We start from the raw sequence: 21777 nt of genomic DNA, 5'->3' as shown, positions 1-21777 counted from the left end.
CCGCAAAGAGCAAAATACAATCTATTTCCCTAAACAGCATCAAGTCCTTTGCTTGTTACAGCTTGCTTTTGGAACTAGTATAAATGACAGAATATACAGAATTAAAAAGGCTGGTTTTCCCAAGCACTGTTATTAAAAAAAATCACATGCAATTTTTCTGTATTTATTAGAGTTTGAAGTGACCTGCGTGGCTTTCCTTCTTTCTAACAACAGCAGATTTACAAAAGGAAACCTGCCTTAGATGGAAAGAAGCAATCACATACCAAAAAATGAAGAAAAAGGACAACTTCATTACTGGGGAAGTTTCCATGAAGTCTGATGGAGTTTTAATGATTCCCTAGTCTTCAACAATAAAAAACACTTAACAAGGAATACATTTTTAACTTAGAAGGTCTTGATGCTGTGTGATCGCTGAAAACATGCTTTGAGGACATAAATAATTTGTTATTTAAATAGATAAAAGATATAAAAAAATATTGGTACTTTAAATAGGATAAGGACACCTAAACCTTGTGAGATTTTAGGACGATCACTAAACACTCTTAGCCTCCAATGAGGAAGAATCTCTGTTCTTTTGCAGGTAATTCCGTAAGTGTGGACTACATAGGTTCTGGTATCAATTTTTCAAGATATGGTACTAAGCCTAGTTAGACATCAAGATGTATACCAACGGACCAGTGACCGATTCAGTCAGGCAAACTTCACTGCTGCTAAACGACCACAAGCCTAAGGGGAGCTGTAGTCACTTTTTCCAATAATGGCTAGCGTTAATTTGACAGCCTGTTTTAGCTAACTCAGGATGGACAAGTATGTAGCAAAACTGGGAATCATACAGAGGAGCTAATGCTGGATTGTTTCCAAGGACAAACTTAAAATTGCCTTAAAGTGATCATTGCTAACCCCAATACTAATTGTGAGGTGAAAAAAACAAACCCAAAACCAATAAGAGCCTCAGTATAGCATACAGTTATGCTATGTGCTAAGCCTGTGTAGCCTACAAAACTCCATACACATCAGCTGCACTGGGGAATGATTCAATGTTTTCCAGCACTGTGTTTACCTGAAAAGCTTTCTTTCCTATTTAGGTAAGTCCTTATAGACTCGAGATTTAAAAGTGTCTGACAAGAGCTGTCAAATGCTATAGTTTTACCACTTACCAACATTGTCCATTTCCACTGTGACTGATTCTCCACTCATTGGGAAAAGGTTCAACGCATCTTCATATTTCCCTTTGTTCAGAAAAGAGTGCCCAGAAAGGCGAACAGAGACAATCTCATCATGAGTGCCAACACTGGAGAAGTGCCACTGAATCACATTATCTTGGCAAAATCCAAGGATTTCACTGCTGTCAGACACATAGCCATTTATTGCTAAAAGGAAAGCAAAATAAAAGCGGTCTCAGTATTTTCAGAGCAAGACGTTTCAAACCTCCTGCTCTTTGATGTCAGTTCACTGAACTGGACTCACATTTGCACCTGGAAAGAGACGGGCACAGGGCTGAAACCACAGTAGCCTGTAGATTCCAGCTCTGGAAATGGTATTTCTAAGGCAGCAGGATGCTGTGTCAAAATTAAGTAACTCTTGCCTTTGCTTCAGGGTCCAGAGCCAGCCTGGTTCCTAAAATATTGCATGTTTCTGTACAGTGCTACTGACATGGTTAGTAGTTCACTGACTCTCTAGAGAATTCCCTGATTGCACTCATCTGAGAACAAGCAATCACTGAATGCCTAGGCCATATAAGCTTTCAAAACATTCAGCTTGATATGCCACTCACTGTGCATTACATTGGAGTTATAGAACTTCGGATCATCCCTTTTAACACCAGCAGGGTTGCTGCAGTAGTCCCTGATGTTATCCTCTATGTACCAGCTCTTATTTTCATCGAACACAGCAAACATCGCCTGCTGCTCCCCATCTGCCTTTTTCTGAAAGACAATCAGCACAGCAGTTACATTTCATGAGCAGGGATACGTTTTAAGGACTCGATCTTACCATCTTTTTTATTAACTTTGTTAGCAATACAAGCTTCACCAGAGCTGTAGTAAGCATGATCCAAGGGCTAAGCAAAAGGGAGGAGAGAGTCAAGACTTGGGGGTGACAATCCTACTACTGCAACCAACCTGTGGCAGCACATTGAGGAAGCCACTAGCACTGCTGATACGCAGATGGTGTATGACTGGGTTCTCTGTAAAAGGACCAGTCTCCTGGACCAGCAAGATTTCAATGGCGAATTCAAAGCGAATCACTCGCCCAGAACTCTCTCCTGCTGTTTGGGTTGCTCTGGATTCAGTGATGCCTGAGATTGTCAGACTGCTGAGTTATATCTGTTACAGAAAGGGACGAGCTCAGATCTGAGTATCTTTTAGAATGTGAAGGTTTAACAGCAGCAGGGAAGTTTATTATCAAGTCTAGAAGTAGACTTTCAAGTTAGGCTGACCTTTTGTTGAAACACTGCTCTTGCTAAGAAAATCGGAATATAATTCCTCCTCCGCTGTGGACAGTTAGAGGACTGTTTCCTCAAATAATTTCTTCAGGACCCTATTGATTTAATTGCTTTCTAAATGTCACTTCTCTAAAGGGAGCAAAACCAAATTCACTATAGATCAAATAGCATTATTTGAGAAAAATCTCTCTAAGAGGTTGCCAAACATGTTACCTGCACACCCTTCTGTGTCAATGCTTCACTTTTACAAATCAGAAGTGGGCCAATCAGTCCAGAGGCTATATCTCTTTCACTATCTACAGCACTATGATATAGCCTTGTAATACATTGTGCATCCTGTGCAGTGGGTTGGTCCGTTTTAGCAATTTTCCATTCGTAAGTGTATGTCTTCCCTGGTTCAATTCCTCTACTCTGGGTGCCATTGCCTAAGGAAAAATAAAGGAGAACAGTAACGACACAAACTTAGAGCCAGATCTTTAAAAGGTGCAGCCTGATGTTATATAATGAGATTGGTGCAGTTATGCCATTTCAAGCTATCTCTGAGATAACTGAAGTTCAGCATGAACCTTTGTCTCTCTCTGAAACCACAAACAAGAACAGAAAACTAAGACACCAAAAAAAGAGTGTTTGTCTATGCTTTGCAGATGATACCTTGGTTTCTCTACAAGGCAACACAACAGGTCAGCAGAGGCAGAGCATAGAATTGAGGTGTCCCAGTCATGCACATTCCCATCCGCAGCAACTCCTTCAAAGCAACAAAACCCTCCTCAACAGTCAGTGGTATGCAAAATGTAATTCACAATTTCTTACTAGTGGGACCCAGAGGATAATCAGCTCCTTCTGCATTCTTTGAGAGTGTCACTCCGTGGAAGTAAATGCTGTAGGGTCGACTGGCCTTATTTTTGAATACAATCTATATTGATACGCAGATGGAAAAAAAAAAAAGAATTTAGTATTCAGCAACTCTTTGCCTGAAAACATAACAAAGTTTCAGCTACAGTAGAATTTGCCTAGCTTCAGCCCAGTAAGTGCTGGAAAGGCAGAGGACTGTCTTAAATATTGTCTGATAATATAAACTCAACAGTCGAAATGGTGTTGGTATCCTGCTGCTGTGCTTTGTAGAGTGCATTAGTGAAGTTCAGCTTCTTACATCTGGTCACTGGAAAATCTAAAAAGAACACTTGCTCTTCCAGCTCCTAGGCACACACTACCTCAGGGAATATGAAGTCACTGACTGAAGTTCTTAAGAACCTTCAACATGGTAGAAAACAAATTTAAAGAGATTTAAAAACAAATCTTGTCCCAGATTCCAGGACCCAAAGGGGATATGGGAGGAAAAAGCAAAACGTCCTGCCTGTTCCTGATGAAACCAAAAAAAACAGAAGAAACATGCTAAACTCAAATTCAGAGTCACAGAGTCCTGGTGGCAACCAAGAGTCATGAAACTTTGTGATGGATCATTAAGTGACAACAGAAAGGCAAGTGGATGTGACAGCAGTAGATACATATATGGTAACTCCATATATGATAACTCCATGAAAGAACACTTAACTATGAAAACTGAGTACCACTGTTTAAAACAGCCAGAAAAAAATAACAACTTAAGGAATGAGAGGCTCATGAAGTTTGGCCTCACATCTAAATCCCCCAAAAGTCCACCTGGGTCTAGCGTTTTCTTATTTTGGACCAGTGCCAACATATAAATATATTTTACAAAGAGTGTGAAGGAAGTGTGTTTATGTTATGAAATAAAGCACAATTATGGAAACTATAGGCAGAATGCCAAAATATTTAAGCTAAACACTTCTCTTGTGATCATACCTTTTAGTAGGACCAATACATACAGCATTAGCTGTATTTTTTGACAAAAAAACCCAAACCAAATCAAACTAGTTCTTTTGTGTCTCTGCCCAACAGAAAATTATGCTACAGTATAATCTCTGAATTTATGTTACTTACTTTGACTTTGTCATTGAGTTGAGCTCTGATAATAGGGCCCAAGATTCCAGTTTCCTTGGGACGAGGGTTTTCCAGACGTTTGGTGAAGCTGGCATCAGTATACTGCCTAAAAATAGCTTTTTTATATTTTTTACCTATGAGATTTGACAAGTTGTCCAAGTGTTGTGCTTTATAGTGTCTTAAAAATAAAGGAAAAGACAAATGATCAACAAAACTTGAATGGTGACATCTATTAGAATACAGAATTAGTACTCAAGCAACTGGTAGAAACCTCACTGCTTGAAAGCAAATCCAGACTTTAATGGTCTTCATCTCAAATTCTAATCTAAATTAGTTAAGAAGCAGCTTGAAACATTATTTGTGTTTTAGCATCTGTCCTGATTTTGGCTGGATAGTGTTAATTTTCTTCTTAGTAGTTGGTATAGGGCTATCTTTTTGTATTTTGTATCAGAACAATACACTGATGTGTTTAGCTGTTACTAAGTAGTCAAGGACTTTCAGTTTGCTGTGCTCTACCAGATGCACAAGAAGACGGGAGGGAGCACAGCCAGGACAGCTGACTCAATCTGACCGATGGAATATTCCACAGCATAGGACATCATGCTAAGTATATAAACTGGAGAAGTTGGCCAGGAGCGGTGTGATCACTGCTTGGGAACGGGCTGGGCATCGGTAAGCAGCAGGTGGTGAGGAATTGCATTGTGCATCACTTATTTTGCATATTCTTTTATCATCATTGTTATTACTGTTATTACTTCTTCCTGTCCTATTAAACTGTCTTTATCTCAACCTATGATGACTTTTTTATTCTCTCCCCATGCCACTGCAGTGGGGGCGGGCACGAGGAGGTGAGCGAGCAACTGCGTGGTGCTTAGTTTCGGCTGGGGTTAAACCATGACAGTAACACGTCTGATCATTAGTATCAGAGTTTACATTGAATTCAACATGGTATATATGCAAGAAAAACAAACTGAAGCAGCAGCTACATTTTCAAGGTAAGATAGCATAAATCACTGTTCTTTTACAAAGGCATAGTTGAGCATAGAAAAAATAAATAACTTGCTTACAGTAGCAAAGACTCTAGGACACACAGGAACAGATAATCTTAATCCCAGCCAAGCACCATACAATAAGTAGTGTTACACTCAGGTTTGAAAACATTAGAACTGTCAATGCTGAGAGCAGAACTAGGATAAATACTGGGAAGTAACACAGAGTAACACGTTTGTCCTGGTCACTTGTCTTCACAAAAGATTACTAAACAGGAATAAACTCTGTAATTCTGAACAACGGAGGAAAAAACAAGAACACTGAGGTGGTTAAGTGATGCCATGTAACTAGCAGGAAAAGATAAAAAAAAATTGCTCTGTGTAGTCCAAGAGCAAACAAGAAGGGAAGCAAACCATACCAAAGAAAGAGGAGTTCTGTGAACACTATATTCTAAGGAGGTATATGAAAGTATAACCTCATTACAGGGTAAGGAATTGAGTAGGAGTTTGGATGAGAATCACCAGAGATCCTCTCCAATCCAAATTATTCTGTGGTTTCATGTTAACGTTCCATATTATGTTGAAAAAGTATTATTTTACCTGTCAAGGCTGTCTGGAATACTTGGAGCGTAATCCCAAGTAACTTCTTCTGCAGCAATGAAATATTCCCAGTTTTTAACCATAAGACGTTCTTTATAGGAGAGACGACTCTTCTTCACCTCTTTGTCCCCACAGTCTCTTACAGTAAGGTAACCATGCATTCCAGCTAATTTGAAGAAACAATACCATAGTGATTTTCCATTTTATGAACTCTTACCACGTCAACTGCATTTCTCATTTCTTTAGCTAAGGCTGCCCGCAAGTGTTTGTTCATCTGATTGACATCTGTTCAGGCTTGAAAATGCTGCATCCGTGTAGACAATATAAAAGCTGGGAGCTTTCCAAAGAGCTAGTATTAATCAAATGCAACACAGCAGCTCTCTCAACTAGCCCTCTTTGAAAATACCAGCTGAATAGATAGAAAGCTTCTTTTTTTTTTCCTCCAAAACATGTTTTCCAGCTTTTGCAAGAGACATTTCTCTCATTCTTGAAACAGAATTCTGATCACTGCTGAGACAGATACTCGCTTTCAAACAATGAACAGCAAATATTTTCAGATTGAGTGACTCTTCGCTGAAAGTGCTCAGTTTCTCAGGGAACAGATTTGTTCCTTAGCTTATAGCAGTGCTTATCTGAACAGCTCACAGAAACTTAGAAGCTGGAGTTCTGACTCACTGTAGCTCTGTGATCTGCATGCAGCAGTAAAGCTGCAGATAAGAACACCTTGTAGTTCACTGTGTGCTTCTCACTCCAACAGAATGCCCTGTTCTCCAGTGGTTACTTAATGAAATGACAACCATCTGAAACACAGTAACTGTACCATTGCAAAACAGTAGAAGCCCTTTGGGACATAAAGAAGAGAAGGATAACTCTACAATTGCCTAGCAAATAGATGTTTCCTTGCCTTGCAGATGCTTTTGGACAAGAGAAGATATCAGCCACCTTCCTTCCTCGCTCACTGTCATGTTTACTGTGGTTGATGCCCCTCCAACGAGGTTAACAGTAGAAACTCGGTGATGTCTTTGCTCCATGGACTGGCCATTGATATGAATGGAGAAAATTTCTGGCTTGGAACTCATTCCTATCAAATGCCAGCTAATGTTGTCATACACACAAGCCTCTAAATCTGAAAGAGAAGTGAGAGTAGGGTTCAGAATATAGGCAAATCATGCAAGTTCCCGATGCAGACTAGGTCTGAAATGAATCTTTGCTCAAAACATTAAAAAAAGAAAATCTCTGGCTCCTGTGATGGGTGTTTGTAATAACAGGAAGTTTCAGAAGCTTGTAAATGGAACAGATACCAAAATCCTGTACCTCAGTGGAAGATAGGTGTATAGATCTTACATGCAAGTAACAACCTGACATAGTAAGCTGGGGAAGAAGGAAGAAAACCAGCAGCCTCTTTTGGAAAGGTGATCCGTCCTTGTTTGGAGGAAGGAGAAAAAAAAAAAAAGAACAGAAAAAGGCAAGGATCCAAACAAAAGAATGGGATTGTATCTTGTGACAGTAACCGTAACTACTCTATCCAGTATTTGTTTAAAAACTCCCACCTAAGACAGTCTTTTGTATTTGCTCAATGGACTGGGCAGAGATATGAAAGTAGTTCTTTAGGAGAACAAGGGGAAACCACTAGCAACAGGATCACCCCATTACCACCTTCCTAGTCTTTCCACTTAATTGTCTAATTTAATCGTAACTGACTTTCCACTTCCAGGAAGTTCTTCACCCAGTATGTTCTACATGCTGTAAAACCAGCAGTTCACTTAACCACATCACTCTCCCCTTCAGCTGAGTGAAGGAAAAAAAAAAAAAAAAAAGAAAGAAAGAGGGATTTATTATTTTTTAAAGTTAGTAGTCCTGTTCTTAGAGCAGAACTCTTCTTGGAAGTAATTTCCTTGTTCTTATCAGCAATATGGCATGACTTCCTTCCAGCAGTCGTTTCTCTTCTAGAATTTAGATGCTCACAGACATGATCTAAAAAGGCTGTATCCCATTCCTCCACATTCCTGTTCTCTTGCATAAAAAACAAAGGTAATAATCAGTCTTCATCAATGTTAATTTCATTTCACATAAGCCTGAACAGTACCTGGTAATGTTCCATCAGTATAGCCATTAATTGTGTACTTGAGTGATGCTGATCTTTGCCAACTCTTGTTTTCATCAAACACACCAAACATCAGCACAAACTCCTTGTTGAAAAGTTTCTGTGACCCATCCTCATTTAGGCTTCCTATGAAGAAGAAGCAAGAGGTCTTAATTTGAAGTAGAAGTAAAGCAGTTTTCACACCAATGTAGTGGCATTAATGCGTATTTAATGAGCTTGCTTCACCTGTTGGCATGTACTGGCTGAGCCTGACCAAAACAAGACCTTAAGAATGCTCATAAAGTGATTTTATTTCTGAAAGTACTTTTGGGTTGGGTAACCACGAAATAAAATAGTCTGTAATATCCCAGAGGGGATTAAACAACATGGAATGAATTGTTTCAGACAAATTTGGCAACGTGTTGTAGGGATCACCTTAATGAACGGAAGCACCAGACACCCTTCTGTCCACAATCGGATGCTGGCCTCTCTTCTGAGACTGAGGCAAGGAGAAGAATGATGGCAGAGTCACCAGCAGTATGAATGCTGTCTTTTCAAGCACTACACTGAGGCCATCAGCTCCTTTAAAAAGCATAAAACTGACCACTCAGCAAACAACCTTTACATACAAAAGACTTCGACAAATACTGCTGAATTGGATTGGTTATAGGAAACAATCTGGTTGAGTTTGTGATGCAGATGTGATTTTTATCAGCAAGCAGAATTCATTCTGGACATGCCACGCAAAACCAGTGTGATTTTACTGATTCCTTCTGTAGATTGCTCAAATCAGAAACTTCCATTTGCTACTTTCGATACATAATCCAGGAATAAAATAGATGTCTCTCTGGACTGCAAGAACTAAAAATTTGGGAGCTTGCTGATTATTCTACTTCGGAAGAGACACTGGCAGTGGAAGCAGTTATCTTTAATGTAATCCTTTTTATTTATGAGAGGCTACAAAGTCCTGTTTTCCTGCACAAAAGACGACTCAGATCAATAGAGGAATTTATCTACTTGTCATGCAAAGAACATTCAGTCTGTGCTTTAACTCAAAAGTCTACTTTCATAACCTTCCCAGGTTATATCACCTATGCTGCTCTTAACGAGTCAGTCTGTGGTGGGTTGACCCCAGCCAGCAGCCAAGCACTCACACAGCCACATCAGTGCTTCCCCGTCCCCAGTAGGACAGCGGAGAGAACAGGAAGAATGAAAGTGAGAAAAACTGTAGGTTGATAAAGATGGTTTAACAGGTGAAGGAAAGAGGGGGGGAAAAAACCCAAGCAACACAAAGGAAATCACTCATCATCTCCCACAAGCAGACTGATGCCCAGCCAGTCTCTCAGGAACAGCCACCCTGGAAGTCAACACCCCTCATTGCCCCCCACGCTGCTGCTACTTCCTCTGCCTCCAGTTTTTATTGCTGGGAATGATGTTACATGGTAGGAAATATCCCTTTGGCCAGCTTGGTACATCTGTACAGCTGTGCCCCCTTCCCAACCTCTCGCCCCCTCCCAGCCTACTAGCTGGAGACCTCCGAGCTGCAAAAAGAGAAAGCCTTGACACTGTGCAAGCACTGTTCAGCAACAGCAAAAACATGGGTGGGTTGTCAACACTCTTTAGCCACAAATCCAAAACATAGCACCGTATGAGCTGCTGCAGAGAAACTTAACTCCATACCAGCCAGACCACACGCACAGGCATGTTGCACACCTACCACGCACAGTGCCCAGTCAAAGAAACCCTGTTCATAGAATCATAGAATGGTTTGGGTTGGAAGGAACCATAAAGATTATCTAGTTCCAACCTCTCTGCCATAAGCAGGGATACCTTCCCCTAGATCAGGTTGCTCAAAACCTCATCGCACCTGGCCCTGAACACTTCCAGGGATGGGGTATCCACAATTTCTCCGGGCAACCTGTTCAGAAATCTTAAAAATTTCAGTACTTAGCTGTTTGCCTTTGCTCTAGCTAGAAACATACGCTCACATTGTCTTGAAGATAGTGGTCAAACCAATCCCAACTCAAACTCATATCCAACTCAAGCCCACAATATATGCATGAATTTGAGAAGTCTGAGAAGGAAGGAAAGCAAAGCATTTGTACAGATTAACTCCACCAGTATGCCATAAAATGTAGACAAACATACAAACACAGAGAAAGAAAACCCAAGAAAATTAGGAAAATAACAAGTCCTAGATAATACTACATCCACTAATTCTCAAAAAGCTTCATGAGGAACATAATTAATATTAATGTAACTCCTTTGAGGTGATATGAGTAGGTGTGCTCTGCACTTAGATGAATATCAGTGAGAAGAGTGCCCTTGTACAACCCGCACTGAACCAGTTTTATGTTTACTTTCAGGAAAGCTTCAAGGTCCAAGTCCACGCAGTCTGCAGTCCATATAAAACGTTTGCCTCAAACTGCAGGGGAAGAGGATCAAGCTAAATAACTCAGAGCTTTCACTAAAAGAAACATATATAACTCGGAAAAATTGAGGATTTAAGGGACTATAAGTAGTTTAAGTAGCTTGCACAGCGGTATGCTGTTTCAAACTTGCCTCAAATCAGTGGCATGTACCTAGTGTTTACAAGTCCTGCAAGACACCAGTTCGTATTAGTGGAGACGGAATTTAATTACTCGAACTGCTAAAATCTCAAGTCCCTGACTGCATGCAAAGCAATTTTTGAAGACACGATCCGTTCAAATTTAGCCATGTTTTCAAATGACTAGCAAAAGGCACACTGCTCTGCAATTTCAAACCCTTGTTACAGCCTCTCGGTCAGACAGCCTTTAAAACAACAGATAACACAATTATTTCCTGTCTTATTCTGTGGAATGGCTGAACAATTTTGAATGAAGCTTTAAAAAATGTTTATTCTAAGACACGAAATTTGAGGTTATGACTCAAATTTAGCAGTTAAGCAACTGAAAACGCAACCAGTACAAGTAAATGTATCTATCGATAACGCTCTCTGTCCCTCCTGTAATTACAGGATGGATCTGCATGAAAGTTGGCATTTAAAAACTTTAACATTGACAGGAAAGATGTTGAAATCATTTATTTTTACACTGCATGTAAGGACGTGGAAAGAAAAATACATCTTCCCTCATTACTATAGAACCTTATCTTTATGAAGAAATGAAATTACATTACCTTATAGTAGCCTTATAGCATTTCATTACCTTTCTTACAGATAAGCAATGCTCCAATCAGACCAGAGTTAAAATCCATTGCCATGTTCTCATGAGAATAATATGCATAAGTAAGACAAGGAAGGTCAGCTTCTCTTGGACCAACTTCTTCTGTTATATCCCACACATATGTGTAGACCTGGCCTGGAAGTACAGCATCATCTCGTTTTTCTGCAGGTGATGTTCTGTCATCATACAGGGAGCCTGCCAAGAAAAGAGTCAGTAGGATGGCATGAAGACAAAGAGCAATTAAAGCTCCTGGAATGTCCTCCTAGAATCCATTCCAAAAGCTTGGTTTGTTTCTTGCCTGTATAGTATTTTAGCTTCAAAGAGGTAAGTCATGGTTCTGCTCACATTGTAAAGAGTAGCACAGAGGAGAGCAGCTATTTCACCATCCTGTTTCTTACAGACTAAAGATTTTCTAGAACTGTCATGGGTGCCAAAAGGTGGAGCTCTTCATCAGTCTGATGGGTTGGGTTGGAATAAAACTTCAGCCTCTGCTCATTGATACTCTGTGGAGGAACACTGCCCACTTTGTCAACTTTTACTTGCCTCTCATAAAGTGATGGCACAGGGTAGCATCGCTTTGCTGCCTTAGCCTTTTGTGCACTGCATAGCAGATGGCACCAACAGCTCGTATCTATGCCTACCATACCCCACAAACCTGCAGTCTGACAAAGGGGAGTCAGAAAATCAAAATCCTCAGTGCAAAAGCACATTAATAAGATAGTCAAACTGAACTGCCTATCACTTCCAATAACATGTTCTGTTTAACTCCATGAGATGGGGTTGCAAAACTATTTTTGTAACAACACAACAAACAAAGCCTTGAATAAATTCGTAAACTGCAGGTCAGAGCTCTGGCTCAGCACTCCAGGCAGGGCAATCAAATTCACTCTGTGCTAGTGCAGACATTTAACTGTCAATTTGGTCACAGTTTATCTGTTTTTACTAGTTTCATGAGCATTCCAGGAGCAGAACACCACAAAGTTGAGCAAGAAATGCTGAGTATTGGAACACAATCAACACTGTCAACAAGGCTTTGATGTACACTATTGCAAGGGATTTGAAAAAGGTTTTTTTAAGACCTCTATTTAAGAGTTTACATGTCCTGAAACAGAATATTCTGCAATTACATGAGGGTTGGACCAGACAACCTCCAGAGGTGCCTTCCAGCCTCAACCACCCTGTGATGCTGCGAAACAGCATTAGCACACATGCAGCTGGTCAGGAGACCATGCACGTCTGATGACACTCATATTCCTAGTGTTACACTGATGGACAAGAAAGGAGCTAACAATGGGTGTGAAGTTTTAATCCAGGATCAACAGATATTTGTGTTACACATATCCTCAAACATTGGTCTGGGCCCCTCTCAATATTTCATGCAGTAGTCTACAAGTAAATGAACAAAACATGGAATTTTTTTTTTAGTATTTACCTTCTGTATTTTTGTTGTAAACTATGCCTTGAGGATGAATACTGACCGGCTTGTCAGCCATATTCTTAAGGTGAACTACTAGAGTATCTCCCACTTCAGCACGCAGAGTTGGTCCCAGAAGTCCTGTAGTTACAAGACAGAGAGGAAACCGTGAGCAAAACAATACGTTCAGTGAAACGAAGAGTTCTCTCCTTCCTTTAAGGAATATGAGTTCTCAAAGTACAAGTTGCACAATTAATACAGGCAGAGAACGTAACACATGTGCAACGACGATTTACCCACAAAAAGACACACGGGGATTTAAAACCTGCAGCTCATAGTCAGAAATGTTATAAATTGTGTATCTGGCAACTAGCATTTAAAAATCACAGAAAAATGGCAGATTTTGGGGGAAAAAAGTTATTTCCGGATACAGAAAGTTTATCAAAAGGTTCACGTAGAAGTTCACTGGGAATTTCTAGGAATCCTTCACATACAATTTAATTAAACAGTTTTAGGAAGGCAGACGTTTTATAGTTTAAGAATTTACAGAAAGGCATTCAAGCACACTTCTGTAAGTATCAGTCTCAATGCCAGAAGTCACGGAACAAAAAGTTCTTTCAATCTCACAATGTTATCTAAAGAAACAATCAGCTCCATGCTGCGATTTCTTGAGGCATAGCCTGCTTGTATCCCTACTCCCTATGTTGCAAAAACAAGCAATGGAAGAAACCTGCTAAGACAACCTTTAGTTTGTTCATCTCATTCCTTGTAAACTATTTTGTAAATGTCTTTCTCTGAAAAGAAAGAAGCAGTTTCAGAAAACACAGGAGAACCAACAAAACTGGAAAGAATTAGATCATAAACTAGACCTTTTGATGCAACGTGTAACAATTTTGTTGTTACCAACCTCACACACATTTACTTGGAAATCTAAATCTTAACATCTATAGTTATTTTATCTATTAATACGAAGTGCAGACACGCTATATAAGTACTCTGCATAAGTATCAGAACACAAGTACCATACTTATGTACGGCAGAAGTATGAGAACTTGCCTCCTTCCTTTTAAAGCGTCCTCAAGCAGTAACTGATGCAAAGGCAAGGGGACATCTTTCACACCCAACATATAGTTTCTCTTTCCTTTCCACTGATCCATCAGAAACATATTTGGTCTCAGGCCTTAAGCTACTTCCATGTGAATTTATAGCGTCACCACTGAGACTGCAGTACAAGCTGAAACGTGTATGGGAGGTCTCATCGGATGCTGAAAACAAAGGGAGCAACTTTGTACCAGGCAATTAATTTACAGATAGCACTGAGCCCCAGCCTCTGAAAATCCAACCTCTCTACGGCCTTTGAAAGCCAAGTGCACTGAAGAGACCTCATCCTCTGTGCCTATGTGGTTTACGTGCAAAACAATGGACGCAAATTACAAGCTTGCTTAGCTTGTTACTGGCTTTATAACAAGCAACAAACAAAAATACTCAGAACATTTCTTTCCTGTTTACCTGCAAATATATTTGCTGGTTTTTCTTTTTTAAAATCCACTTCATATTCTCTGTAAGAAATTTTCTTAAACACAGGATGTGAATGTTCCAATCTGAAACGAAGAGTTACAAAAAACATTAAAAGGACGAAGATTCCCAGAGGTGCCATTGCTGCTCAACAGATACCTCAGAAAATGAATCCTGGAATTATGTTTAATCGCCTGCACGTTTTGTTGAAGGCAAGGCACACAATCCAACTCTTTGTAGTGTCTTCCCCTCTCCCTTTACTCTACTGAATCTATGATGTTCCTGAGCTAGGTCATTTCATAAAAGACATGCAATTACAGCACCTAGCACAGTTTACCCCTGATTTTGCTGGTCCTTTTGATTCTGCGATGAAGATGTCTTTGTTTTAAGACACAGAGGAAGATGCTTTCTAGTTTAAGCATGGTCAAGACATCTGACAAAACAGAGTGAAAGAAACCTGAATTTCTTTTTACTCAGCCCCATGCTTGAAATTTAAGACTCATCACAAGGATTCTACAAGAGCGTTAACCGCCAGCTCCTGCAGCAGCAATGAATTTAGAGGCAAGCACAAAACTGTTCCCCGACAACAACTAAGGATCTCACAGCAAGTCAGAAAATTGCTTTCCGAGAAACATTGCAAGTGTCCTTATTCTTGTTATGTAAATGAATCAGGCACCCAGTAGACCGCACAATGTTTTCTTAGAAAATATTAAGCAAGCAGAAGGAAAACAGCACACAGCACTTCTAGAATGGAAATAATAATGAGAAGAGTGCTGGAGGGGTAACAGGCTGTATTTAGTTTCACACTTACTGGCTGATTTCTTATAGTACGTATGATGACTGGATCTGACAGTAATTCCACTTGCTTTTTTTGTAATGCCCTTTCAGGCACATTTGATTGCGGGGTGCTGACAGGCTGCTCAAGCACAGAGAGGCTGGGCAGAGATAACCCAGCCAGCTCCCTTCAGTGACATCCTGGGCCCATAAGGGGGAGATCTCTTTTCGCAGAGATTTCGTAAATCCCTCCGCAGCACTTTCTCGCAACAGAAGAGTCAGGCAGAAGCTGTTCACGTTTCAATTCATTCCCCTCACTTTAAAGTCACTGATAAAATTTTGTTTCACTCTTTAAGGAGAAGGACCCAGTGCATAACCTTCATTGACAAGTGCTGCCCTAATGCGGCAATGGTCAATGGAATACACACGTGAAGACTATGAGGTGGAAGAGGAAATTTATCAATGTCAATTGTATAGATACAAGGAACAAAAGACATTATCTTCCCAACACTTCAGAAATTTCAGACTATGCGAGCAGATCTAGTTACGTAACCTTCAGGCATGGCAGCACCAACTCTGCATGCACCAACAATACATCTTCGCTTTGCCCTGAAGCGTCTTATAAATATCACTTGTACATGGCAACAAATAAATCTCTACAACAATAGGACGACTGACACTCAGAGAAGTCAAGTGTCCTTTTCTAGCCTGTGTGTCTGGAAAATTAAGGAAACAGTTCAGGAAGAACCTATTTTCTTTTCAGCCTCTCTTCAGTTATTTAGAACCAAAAATAGAAAAGTATCAGATTCCTACACTGAGACATTCTTACAACGTCTAACTGAAGTTAGACGTTCAGCTTCTACTGAAATCAGAGCAAGTTACATCCCCAAATACCTTTGGGATCCGAGCCATTAGCTCTTCCTTAGTGACTATCTTTGTGGGTTGGTTTTGGTTGTTTGTTTTTTTTTTTTTGAGTTAAATTTCTGTAAGCTCTACAAAGTTCATCGGACTCATTTGGGACATGACTTGCTCTAAATACTTACGTGAGATATCTCAATAGGCACTGTGTATGGAGAGCTCCTAGCTAATTACACAGCATTTCAACCAAGGTTTGAGGCAGTCTTGTGAGTCTCTGCTGCATGAAAACAGTCATTTGACGAAGCAGCAGTTGATATTTATATTGATGCATCCAGTGCAGATGAGAATGAAGTTCTAACTAGTAAAATCACATGTCCAGGTCAATACTTAAATGGCACTCGGCTTCATATTCCTACACTTAAATCCTGTTTTCTTCTGTCTTGCCCATTTGACATTATGCTTATACCAGTTGTAGTAAACTTCCAAGGGCAATTTCAGAAATCATAGAAACTTTGTTTTAATTAAGTCTTGAAAAAAGAATAGTTAGAAAGTCTAAATCTGAACTAGAAGTATCCTTTCTGTAACACCCAGAAATGCAATACATATTTAAAAAAAAAAATCACAAACTAAACAAAAATAAACAAGCCATCTACCAATATAAGAAAATGCAGTAGTATCCAAATACACACTTCAATGTAGGAGAACAAGTAATTTGTACCATTTCATGCCACTTCATGAACAAATACAAACTGCACACAGTGGCTATAAAGAGCACAGTGTAAGAATGAAGCCTAATTTAAACAAAATTCTAAATTACATCCAAGTTCTGTCATCTGTAGCATTGCCCTTGCAGTGTTTATAATCCTAAGGATAATAGTGGTAATACAAATAAGATATTTTATATGCTTGATTGGCATATGCATGTAGGATGGCCATTCTGCAACGCTATCTAAAAAAAATAATTAGTATTTTCACTTATTAAAGTATAGCAACGCTCTATCCTACAAACTTTACTTGACAGAACTCAGGATGGACATTTCACAAAAACTACTGAACAACTCAGAAACAACACAGCTAGTTCCAAAGTTCATCAGGCTCTGATTTAAGTGAAAGTGATAGTAATCCAAATTGGGACATATTTATTCCTTCAGCAAATTCTAAAGTCTGAAAGCTTTTGAAAGCTTACCAAACCATGGCTCAACTTAACATTGCTCAAAATGCATATACCTAAAATAATTACATTTAAAAAAACCACCAAACAAACATCAGCCCACACAGAAGATGATAAAAGCAAGCCTTGGAACATATTTAACAAAAGTGCTCTGAAAACATAATAATTCTATCTACTAACGAAGGAAATAAAAAGGAGTTTTTAATACTTCACTGGCTCCAGTTCAGATCATGCTTTTTAAAGTCACTCAAGTTCCTCTGAAGTCAACAGATCAGGCTCTAAAATTCCCTAGGAGACAGGAAACATAACACTTTCACGAGAGAGGACTAGTTTAATTCTTCTTGTCCTGTATTTTGTTACCTGGACTTTTCCTCAGATTCCAGTTTGTAGGTCCAGCTAGTGATCTGAGCAGCTATATAGTGCTCCCTGACCTTCACAGCTCCCACCACGTGCTGCTTTGAGTCTGGCCACCATGAACCAAGCAGAAGCAAGAGAAAAAGATGCGTGCAGAAGAGCGTCATGGTACAGATGCCTGTTGACGCTGCTCTGGAAGACAAGGCAGAAACTGCTGCTTTTATTGCTGTTGCTGCTTCTAACTTCCCCTCAGAAATGAAATAATTGTGATGCAAGAGGGTAACAGCATTTGCTACGCTCAGGTCACTGCTCTTCACCTCCTCCTCCCCTTACTGACAGGGATCCAACAGAGATAAAAAACTGTTTAAACTACCTTCCTTCCCCTCCTCCACACCTCTCATCTTCAGTGAGAGACAAGCACCAAGAAGCAGCAGCTTCAGCCCCACTACAGACTGATTGGGTCATTGTCTACTGAAGCAGCAGGACATCAGAGGCAGAAAACAATTATTTAGATTACTTACAATTACAGGATGTTCGACTTGCATGGTTAGGAAGAAGGGGGACATACTTTCTACCTTCCCAGAAAACAGAAACCCAGCATACGGCTGGCACTGATGGAAATTTCCCAGTTAGATGCTACATCTCCTAAGAAATCATTCCCGGTTAGAAAGCAAAATGCTGAGGGATTAGATGTGGGAACTAGAAGTGGATGCAGAGCTAAACCTAGTTCAAATCTAGTTCAGATCTCCACGTACCGCATGCTCATCATGGTAAGTCAGTAACTTTTCCAAACATGTTGTCAGCTTCAGTCTGGTTCCCACTACACTCTCAAGCACTTCAGGTAATGGATAACGAACGGGCTTCCCAGTGCAGCTAACAGGTCAGGCTGAAGACTTGCCCGTAGTCAGAATCCTTCTAATCTAGTCTTGATTAGGATCTGCTGACACTTATCTAAAGAGAAATGATTAGGAAAATATCTTTCAATAAGCTAATTACCAATGTCAACCATATAACCAAAAACGTTTCCCTGCTTTTGCCAGTGCTGAGAAGTTTGTCAAAACAATAAGAAAATTGTTGAGCGTGTTTCCCATACACTGGGATTACTGGAAGGAGAAAAAAAATCCCTATCTATATTTTTCATTGATAGAAGATCACAACAACTTTATCAATAATGTTTTACTAATGTTTACATGAAAAAGTTACCTAAAACTCCAAACCAAAAGAATTCCGCTCCAGATACACAACAAAATAAGGATAACATTTCCTCAGACTACTTCAAAAGAAAACCTGATCAATTCTAGGTTAGATATATGGTTCAACAGCACAATGGTCTAACTGGCAGCTTGGGTAGTTCCATCCAAACTATATGGTACCATACGGCCTTAGAAGAGATGGGGAAGATGGTTGGAAAAACATTGATGACCAATAACTAAATGCTCCCTACCAAACTCCCGGATAGTTTGGTGCCCAAACCTGAAAACAATCACGATCACTTGGGCAGCATAAGACTACAGACATCATGGAACAGTTTCGAGGCAGCATAATGAACTTAGTATAATAATTATAATTAACTATATAACATATAACTAATAGTTAATTATAATTATTAATTATAATTAACTTAAGTTAAATTACCTCCTACTGCATCTGTATGGAGTTAATCTCTTGTTTCCATGAGCCGCCTTGACACATACATTATGTGTGAAATGGATTCAAAAGCAAGAATCCAGCAATAATTAAGTTGGATCAGAATGCCTGTACTGATACTGAAGATACAATCTTAGGTAAACACAGTCTAATAGTATTCCACTACTAATTATCGTTTTGATTAAAGAATTCACCATCACCTTAGTAAAGTACTTCAATACTTTTTACTTTAAAAGTTATAATATTTGGCTCATTTCTACTCTGGTCCTACTCTCCATGTCTGGCTCAGAATCTATTTCAATGTTGGTACTTAAGAGTTTGATAGTTGGTTTGAAAACACCTATAATTTAGTCTTTATGAAAGAAATCTCTGGGCAGATGGACAACTCCTTCCTTCAATCCAGAACTGACCGAAAGCAGCTGGTGCTGAAGTGCCTGGTGCACTCTGTTAAACCTAAACCATCTTCACTTTTAAGTTAGCTTGTCTCATCTCCAGGTCTTCAACATTCATACAGGAGCACAGAAAACATCCTGCATCTCTATCAGAACAGACAGTGATTCATGTTTGAGTCCAGCCTCTATCCATTGGGCTTTACAACGCTGTTCCTAAAGCTTCTTCAAATCCCCTTCAGGGGATTTGAAGACCTTCTTGTATTCTTATGTGACTGGCTGAGGAGATGAAACTAAAATACACTTTTAACAAGTCTTTCTGTGATTCTGTTTAATGAACTAAGTGTTTGAATTTGAATTTTCCAATATAGGTAGGTTTCTAATACTTACTTCTTCCCTGCAATAAAAAGCTAAAATATTGCAGGCTAAAAATTAATACCCAGAATACCTGCTTAAAACCCTGTGACTGTGAGCTGGGAATCACCAAAGCCGACATCAATTAATTACTTCTCTTTTATCTATTTTGATGAATTTGAGGGTTGTATTTTTTAAATTTCTTAGCCAAGGAATCATGCGCTACCAATCAAAAGGTAGAAGGACTCAAAATGCATTACACCAGTGAAATTACTTTTAAAAGGGTGGCTGATAATATTTATAGTTTTAAAGAAGAGTATCAAATGAGACCAGATACACTTTCCATTAAGCTACACTGATTAGCATGTATTACCCTTCTTTAACCCTTTAAGAACAAAAAGTCCAATACTGGCCACTCTTCTTCCTGTACCTCTTAGGATCAATGTAAGACTGAGCCACCTGAAATTATCTGAGTCAGCCTGTTTGTGTTTTTTTTTTTCTTTTCTTTAAGGTATTGCATCACATTACCTCATCTAGGCTTTGAGAAGTTTCAGAGTGTTCTGAAAATCATTATTAATAATCCAAAGACCTTGTTCCTGTCCACCTAACCATTAATTTCTAATACCTGCAATTATATCCTCTGTCTGACACAGGGAAAGTCTAATACATACACATAATTTCTTTCAGTTAGCATTGGTTGCCTGCAAGTTATGACTATCAGTCACACAACAAATGACGACAAGACACACTCTTCAGGCTGAAGTCTTCCAAGACAACACAACTTTATTGTCTATTCATATATTTAGCTATGATCTTAGCTTCTTCTACTTCACCACGCTGCACATGCTGCAAACTTTGTATTTTATCCTCATTGCTTACCCTACACGTTCAAATACAATTTACATTTAGTCACCAGCAACATCAAATGATCTTGTGGACAAAAGCCATGCATGGAAGAGCATGGGTCTAGTCCATTCCAGCAAAACAATCTCCGCAGCAGAATGAACGTTATTCCCAAAACAAAGCTGCATCTTTGGGATGTACTGATATTGAAATGTCAAATGAAAACAAAGCATGGAAAGAGAAGCATAAGCAAGACTTTATAACTCTAAGAGCAGGTCTGCATTTTATAACTAAGATTACTGTCTGTTGTGACATCCAATAATTATAGTCCCGATTCTTGTTATGCTACATGTCCACACACAGAAAAAGGGAATACTCACAGTACTGCTCTAAGGCTGACCTTTAAAACTAACTGACATTGCCAGCTTTTTACCCAGAATAGCCTAGGCTGAGTCTGAGCAATCAAATAACTCTTTAGAAGAGCTGTGAAGTGGTGATTTGCAGCTTTCTGTGAATTACACACAGGGCCCACAACAAACTTGGTTGTACTTCATCACAACATTATCCCAAACTAGCAGGAAGCTATCTCCTGATGGCTGCCATCAGTTTTACCAATTGTATTACAGTGACTGAGGGAGCTAATATAGACAAGAAAAAGTTCTAAAACAATTGTTGAATTGGTTGCTAATAATGCTCCAACATGGATTTCTCTCTCTCTCATTCAAACACAAATCGATGCACAATGGTCCAACAAGTGTACTTTGTTTAGTGCAGGGTGAAAGGGTTTCATGGACAAACAAGGAGTTAATTATTGATCAGCAGTGAACACATAGTTCTGAATGTAGGTAAAAGAGAGATGGGGCACTTACCAAATCTGCCAGGCACAACTTAGAATAGAAGCCATCAGACAAATATCTTCACTTCCGGAAGAAGGTGCTGAAGCCAAGAAAGGCTAATCTGTGAAGTGGCTCATTTTAGAAAGTTAAAGTAGATGCACCATGTCAAAAACCACAGGAGCAGGTCAAAAGAAAAGACGGAAGAGAAACTCAGGCTTTCAGGCAGCTTATTCAGAAGGAATACGTATATTCGGTTTGTATTTGACGGCAGCTTGTAAGAACATGTTCTGCATAACTGTTGAAGGAAAGCAGGCTGTGTACGTGTGGTCAGTAAGAACGCAG

The 21777-nt window shown here is 39.5% G+C and overlaps 1 protein-coding gene across 1 annotated transcript in view; it reads right to left on the bottom strand.

Moving 5' to 3' along the window:
- The window catches only part of F5 (coagulation factor V), a 36163-nt gene extending 18630 nt beyond the window's left edge, over positions 1-17533 (bottom strand). Inside the window, exons 1-12 of the mRNA XM_009981112.2 lie at positions 17373-17533; positions 14204-14295; positions 12713-12835; positions 11263-11475; positions 8078-8221; positions 6896-7117; positions 5992-6157; positions 4403-4580; positions 3254-3356; positions 2657-2868; positions 1775-1925; positions 1158-1370 (exon numbers count right to left, since the gene is read on the bottom strand). Of these exons, the coding sequence (XP_009979414.2) occupies positions 1158-1370; positions 1775-1925; positions 2657-2868; positions 3254-3356; positions 4403-4580; positions 5992-6157; positions 6896-7117; positions 8078-8221; positions 11263-11475; positions 12713-12835; positions 14204-14295; positions 17373-17533 (1978 nt within the window). The remainder of the gene's footprint in view (positions 1-1157; positions 1371-1774; positions 1926-2656; positions 2869-3253; positions 3357-4402; positions 4581-5991; positions 6158-6895; positions 7118-8077; positions 8222-11262; positions 11476-12712; positions 12836-14203; positions 14296-17372) is intronic.
- Between the last annotated feature and the right edge of the window lie 4244 nt (positions 17534-21777).

This window comes from Tauraco erythrolophus, chromosome 1, assembly GCF_009769465.1.
Source record: "Tauraco erythrolophus isolate bTauEry1 chromosome 1, bTauEry1.pri, whole genome shotgun sequence".
In the NCBI taxonomy this organism is placed as follows: Eukaryota; Metazoa; Chordata; class Aves; order Musophagiformes; family Musophagidae; genus Tauraco; species Tauraco erythrolophus.
The sequence above is the reverse complement of the archived record's forward strand: the minus strand, read 5'-3'. Positions and strand labels throughout refer to the sequence as shown.